Source organism: Dendroctonus ponderosae, unplaced genomic scaffold (genome assembly GCF_020466585.1).
Source record: "Dendroctonus ponderosae isolate FM_Combo_2020 unplaced genomic scaffold, Dpon_F_20191213v2 Dpon_F_20191213_2, whole genome shotgun sequence".
Classification (NCBI taxonomy): domain Eukaryota; kingdom Metazoa; phylum Arthropoda; class Insecta; order Coleoptera; family Curculionidae; genus Dendroctonus; species Dendroctonus ponderosae.
The window spans coordinates 4,602,507-4,608,297 of record NW_026018165.1 but is presented as its reverse complement, the minus strand read 5'-3'; the positions used below and the strand labels follow the sequence as shown (position 1 = coordinate 4,608,297).

Sequence of the window (5,791 nt, the reverse complement as noted above, 5' to 3'; positions counted from 1 at the left end):
AATAAAGTCAATCTTAGATATATAAACATTTAATTTACAAACCTGAGTTCATTTCTATGTTCCTAACAGCATTATATGTTCGATCAATTTGAATTGAGAAACTTTGCTTAAAGTCCATGGTTTATACAATTATGTTGCCGATCCCTTCTCGAAAGGTTGCGAAGCAAATTCAACCTTTTTATCATTCTTAACCAGTTCATACTCAAGACATGTAATCTCATAACTATTCCAGATATTGCAGTAGATTTCACTTATGTGAATCAATGTACAAACCGGAGCTTTTTTACTTTGGTTCCAATTGTGAAAATTTTTTGTTTGCATGCGGCCTGCAGTCATTTTAAAACGGTTTACTAATCACATTTTTCCAGGTTTCGATGTTGCAAAAACTGGAGACGCTAGAGTTGGATTCGTTGGGTTTCCGTCTGTAGGAAAGTCTACCCTTCTTAGTAATTTGGCAGGGGTGTATTCTGAAGTAGCGGCATATGAATTTACAACCCTTACAACTGTGCCGGGTTGCATTAAGTATAAAGGGGCGAAAATACAGGTATTTCATAATTAACAATCCCTCATCTACGGTCACATATTTTTATTCGGGTCCTGATTAGTTTGATATGTGAAACAAAATTGACTCGTTATCAAGGCGGTAATACTTTTCTAGTTGTTGGATTTGCCCGGAATTATTGAGGGAGCTAAAGATGGGAAAGGTCGTGGTAGACAAGTAATAGCAGTTGCCAGAACTTGTAGTTTGATATTTCTTTGCTTGGACGTTCTTAAGCCTCTAGTTCATAAGAAATTGATTGAACATGAATTGGAGGGATTCGGCTTACGTCTCAACAAACAGCCACCAAATATTTATTTCAAAAAGAAAGATAAAGGTGGAATAAACTTGAATTGCATGGTAAGCTATTGTGCGTTTTTAAAAAGGTCATTTTTTTGCGAAGTTCAAGATAATTGAGATCGGGTCAGTTTTATTTATATTTGTAGGTGACTCAATCGGAATTAGATGCAGATACTGTAAAGACTATCTTGTCAGAGTATAAAATTCATAACGCTGATGTTACTTTGAAATATGATGCTACCAGTGATGATTTAATTGACGTTATTGAGGGAAATCGCATTTATGTTCCTTGTATTTATATTTTAAACAAAATAGGTACTGCATTTAAAAATCATATCAAAGTACTCTTATTAAAGTATAAACATTTTTAGATCAAATTAGCATTGAAGAACTAGACGTAATTTATAAGATACCTCATTGTGTACCGATTTCTGCTCATCACAAATGGAACTTTGACGATTTATTGGAAAAAATGTGGGAATACCTCAAACTAGTAAGAATGTAAGTAATTACAGTATTACAGTTGAAGTAATTTTTGAAATATTTAAAAAATAAATTGTTTAATTTGTTTGGATTTGTTGCTTTTTAGATACACGAAGCCAAAAGGCCAACTGCCTGATTACAACTCTCCCATTGTGTTGCATTTAGATCACATTTCAGTTGAAGACTTTTGCAATAAATTGCACAGAAGTATTGCTAAAGAATTTAAATAGTAAGTATTATAGCTTTATGAATCTAGCTCTTTTGCTGTTTATTTAATTTGCAACAATTTGAAAAACAGTTAAATTTTTCCTTTAAGAATTGTTCTTATTTTAATACATTTCTCGTTGTCAATGTTTTATTTCTCGGGGGGTATTTCGTGAACATTAAATTCACCTCTATGCATGCATGCACCAAATTGATCTTTTTTCATTTTAGTGCTCTTGTATGGGGTTCATCTGTTAAGCATCAGCCCCAGAAAGTTGGACTGGAACATATACTCGCTGATGAAGATGTTGTGCAAATAGTAAAGAAAGTTTGATAAGATATTTTTTTAGACTTGTAGGTTTTATGACAAATTACTATAGCAGGTCTTAACAGTTTTTAACGCCCGATTTTGTGCATGATTAACTAACGGTTATTTCATAGGAAAACTTTTTTGTTTATTTTATATCTCATTTATCAAGTGAATTAAATAAAGCCTTACTCAATTTAGTTGGACTCTCAACTCTTGGAATGAAGAATAATTTTCCAGTTACTATTTTTAAAAACTTGAATAAAGCATTGTTACATTGATTTTGGGTTTAATTTGCCTTCCTACCTCCGACTATCCCCTTATTGGATAAAACTCCAAGGTATTTATGTGTTTGATATTGGACTACAAAAGTAATTTACAACAGAGCAACGTTTAATTTTTGATTAATACTCTATACATTTTTAAAGCTAAGAAAATTTTGGTAAGTACGCATATTTATTAATGTTTGCTTCATCCGATTCGAGGTGGTACTGGTGTTCCTGGGGCATTTTGAGGGGTGAATGTGATTTTAGGTACAAATCCCGATTCACCATCTACGGAATATTCTACATTCATCAGTCTACCATCCGGAAGAAGAACGTAATAGCTGCCGATTACTTTTCCCTGGCTATCTCCTGCTTCGGATTGGCCAAAGATCGTTCGTGATGCTGGGTTGTCGATTTTATATTGAAAATCGTACTGAAAAACAAACGGATGTAAGTTATTTATTTTATTATTTGCTTATTTTATTTTATGTATTAGCTGAAATGGGAAAATCGGTTATTCTGCTTTCGCGATTTTTTCCAAAAAAATTGGTGATTTCTGATTGAAAGCGTCGAAGTATTAAGTGTATGCGTTTAGTAAAAAGTTAGTGTAGCCTTATAATACAGCAAAAACTTGAAGTGATTAATTACAATGAAAGCATTCTATTAAATACTCTCCCAAAAGTACAATATGATGCTTGGAGCAAGTAAAAACGTTTACCGGTTGTGGCGATTCATCATCTTTTTGCGACTGGAAACCTCGCTGTGGAAATTGCGGAGCAGCTTGAGTTAAATTCCAAATAGTCAATCCGACCAATATTGCGAAAGTTATATCAAGGATATTAACTGCCATTGCAATATTTCTCCTAGAAAATTAACTTGTTAAAATATTATAACGTAGGAAAACGTAACTTAACGATTTTCCCGATAACCATCTATCTGCTCAACTATAATTTAAACTGCGTTAAGGTTTGTTTAATCTAGTTGTTTGAATTTGCCAAATTTACTACAAATTTCGATAATACTTAATACATTCTTAATTGTAAATGCGTTCAGTATTAATTTATTGCAATATTAAAGGAAACAAAACAATTATCACAATCTGAAGAATATGGATTCTAATTGCAAAACTAAAAACTGCATAACAAATGCTGATTTCAGTAAACAAACTTTCATTTCTTTTTATATTATTTAGAATATTACAAGCGGACACACACTTGTTAGATATTTCATATCACAATTTTGAAGGATATCGACAACTCTGCTAAATAGTTAGCTGCTGAACAAGAACTAAACCTTTGTTGTAGATTGTTTAAATTTTTACCGTCTTGCATCTGTAAAGTTAATAAATGTATTGTAAAATATCTATGTCAAATCGACGATGAGTAAAATTTGTAGGGTACCAGGTGGGGAGTTTTCGATAGTTTAAATGGGAATCTCGATAGTTAAATGATAAAATATAAGATGAAGCTTTAGGACTGACCGCACATATCGTATATAACATCGTTCAAGCCGAAAAAAAAGTATCTAGGGCAAAAAAACACATAGGTTTGTTTTAAAACCTAAAAATTATTGATGATAAATTTAAAATATATTGAAAACGTCTAGTTCTACTAAAAAATATAATGTGAAAGTAATTTTCATGTAATTCAGTAAATAATCCAGCTATCGTCATTTATGGAAAATAGACGGAATCGAGTTTTTGCTTTGCGAGTTTAGCACAAAAAAAAGATGAGGATGGGGGTTCATTTTTTCGAAGTTCGTTTAGTTATCGAGATTCTCAGTTATAATATCGAAATTTGCCAACCCTGTACACTATGTATATCAACCTCTATACATATGTAAATACATGGTAATTCATAATGATTTTTTCCAACTTTTCTATTAATAGAAAAATAATAATACATTTATAAATGATTAAGAAACTTTAATTTCTAGTGCTGTAAAAGTAATTATTTTTGCCAAAAACGGTTAATTTTTTAATTATCTTTGGTTTGTTCATTTGTTGACCATAAATAAAAGAAATTACTCCTAGTTTAAAAAAATAAATACCTTTTATCTTATTAAACTATTCAGATATTTCTTACGTATTTTACTCTTTTGTATAGGTAATAGTTTGTTAGTAATGCCATACAGTTTTTTCAAGACTTCAGAGTCTAAGTAGTTTGAGATTGCGTTCCTATTTTCAACTTCAAATATTTTGCAGCAGAAGCTTCAATTAGAACAAAATCAGATAATATTAAGAAATCACATTTTAACATTCTCTTTATTATTACAATAGTGACGAAGTACCTAAATAGATCAACATTTTAATTAATATTGAAATAGAATATTTAAACCGTTGTAGGTTCTACTTTAATAATTTGAATCACATGAAAGTAGAGATATTGCTTAAATGTTACCTACTAAACAGGGGCTATTTATTAACTCTTACCTTCTTTCAATAATACGTTTAGAAACTTTAGGCCAAATAACACATACAAATTTAACTAATTTTGAAAGAGAAATTACAGCAAGATATCAACGTATGTACTCAGTGTACATCTTCGAAATAACTGACTAGTACAATGAACAATGTTCCGAGTTTAAATACTGAAGATGCACTAGGATTTCGACAGAATTTTAAATGTTCTTAAAGGGAGTATCGACAAGGACAAATCATTTATAAAGATGAGGTATGTAGTATTGTGTATAATCCCCCACGTGTAAAATCCGAGGTTTGCAAGAATTCGTAATGATCAGCCTATGCAATGCTACTGCGCTCAAATTCTCATACCGATGATAAAAAAGTGTGATTATTAGGCTTAAACTATTTTTTTATTCGAGTTAAATTAAGGGAAAGCAGGGCAAGCTATCGGGACTTTTTAGCCAATGCTGGTAAATTCACTTAACATACGCGTTTATGTAATTGAAATGAAGATATTGAGGGAAAACGTGGATTTGTTGGCGACAGGTAATGAATTACTTGCGATTAATCCTTGATTGGATTGCTGAAATGCGGCTAAGAAAGTGTTTGTCTTATAGACTTTCCGAACATGTTTCTTAAAAAGTGTTTTTTCTGTAATTGACAATGAACTCGATGGACCGATAATTTTTCTTTCAGAGATGAGGTAAGAAGGACGTCTGTTACAGGCGAAAATTCATAGTGAAGATTAATCAATTCTAGTTTCCAACACATAAAAACGCCTGTTTCTTAAATTGTGGAGTGTCCTAAGAACTCAGATCTAGATAAGTTCTATATTGTCGAGGCGGATTCATTTTTTCACAGTTTATTGGGTATTTCGCCTCAAAAATTTTTGTCTTTAAAACAGACAGAATTTTGGCGCCGTTTATTACAGATTGATAAACAATGCTCATATATCACAATAAGAACGAATTATTTATCAAAGAGTAATCAAGAACTATCACCTAGAGGTGTGTCGCAGGATACCCTTAAACCGATAAACCTTTATGAGAACACTGTTCCCTTTGGAAATATAAACGTTTACTATTTTTGAATTGTTATAAACGATAAGTAATAATTTGTTGTCACTCTAATTTGCTCCTCTTTTAGATAGTTCTTTGTCATCTTTTCATTCTTCTCTGAGCTCATTTTCAAACGTTTTGTTGTTAGTCATAAGTCTTAACTATTTTTTTTCGAATCGTTTTTTAGTGCACTTAGCCGTATGGGCGTAATAATAGTAATGTAAGAAAGTG

General features: G+C 31.6%; 2 protein-coding genes across 2 annotated transcripts in view; one reads left to right on the top strand and one right to left on the bottom strand.

Annotated features, from left to right (window-relative positions):
* Window positions 1-2,113, top strand: part of LOC109538369 (GTP-binding protein 128up) — a 4,565-nt gene extending 2,452 nt beyond the window's left edge. The window contains exons 3-8 of the mRNA XM_019905586.2: window positions 369-544; window positions 659-898; window positions 985-1,153; window positions 1,210-1,339; window positions 1,428-1,550; window positions 1,757-2,113. Of these exons, the coding sequence (XP_019761145.1) occupies window positions 369-544; window positions 659-898; window positions 985-1,153; window positions 1,210-1,339; window positions 1,428-1,550; window positions 1,757-1,859 (941 nt within the window). The 3' untranslated portion in view covers window positions 1,860-2,113. The remainder of the gene's footprint in view (window positions 1-368; window positions 545-658; window positions 899-984; window positions 1,154-1,209; window positions 1,340-1,427; window positions 1,551-1,756) is intronic.
* A 91-nt stretch (window positions 2,114-2,204) lies between these two features.
* On the bottom strand, window positions 2,205-4,710 carry LOC109538370 (pro-resilin). The gene is made up of 3 exons (XM_019905587.2): window positions 4,530-4,710; window positions 2,817-2,961; window positions 2,205-2,531 (listed from the first exon to the last, which is right to left on the bottom strand). The coding sequence occupies exons 2-3, from the start codon at window positions 2,946-2,948 to the stop codon at window positions 2,304-2,306; spliced, it is 360 nt and encodes a 119-aa protein (XP_019761146.1). The 5' UTR covers window positions 2,949-2,961; window positions 4,530-4,710; the 3' UTR covers window positions 2,205-2,303.
* Between the last annotated feature and the right edge of the window lie 1,081 nt (window positions 4,711-5,791).

Bases quoted from the DNA above. Each gene is read 5' to 3' on its own strand.
- LOC109538370 (XM_019905587.2), bottom strand. From the start codon at position 2,948: ATGGCAGTTAATATCCTTGATATAACTTTCGCAATATTGGTCGGATTG. The intron at 2,532-2,816 runs GTAAACGTTTTT...TTTGTTTTTCAG, and splicing joins ATGATGAATCGCCACAACCG to TACGATTTTCAATATAAAAT.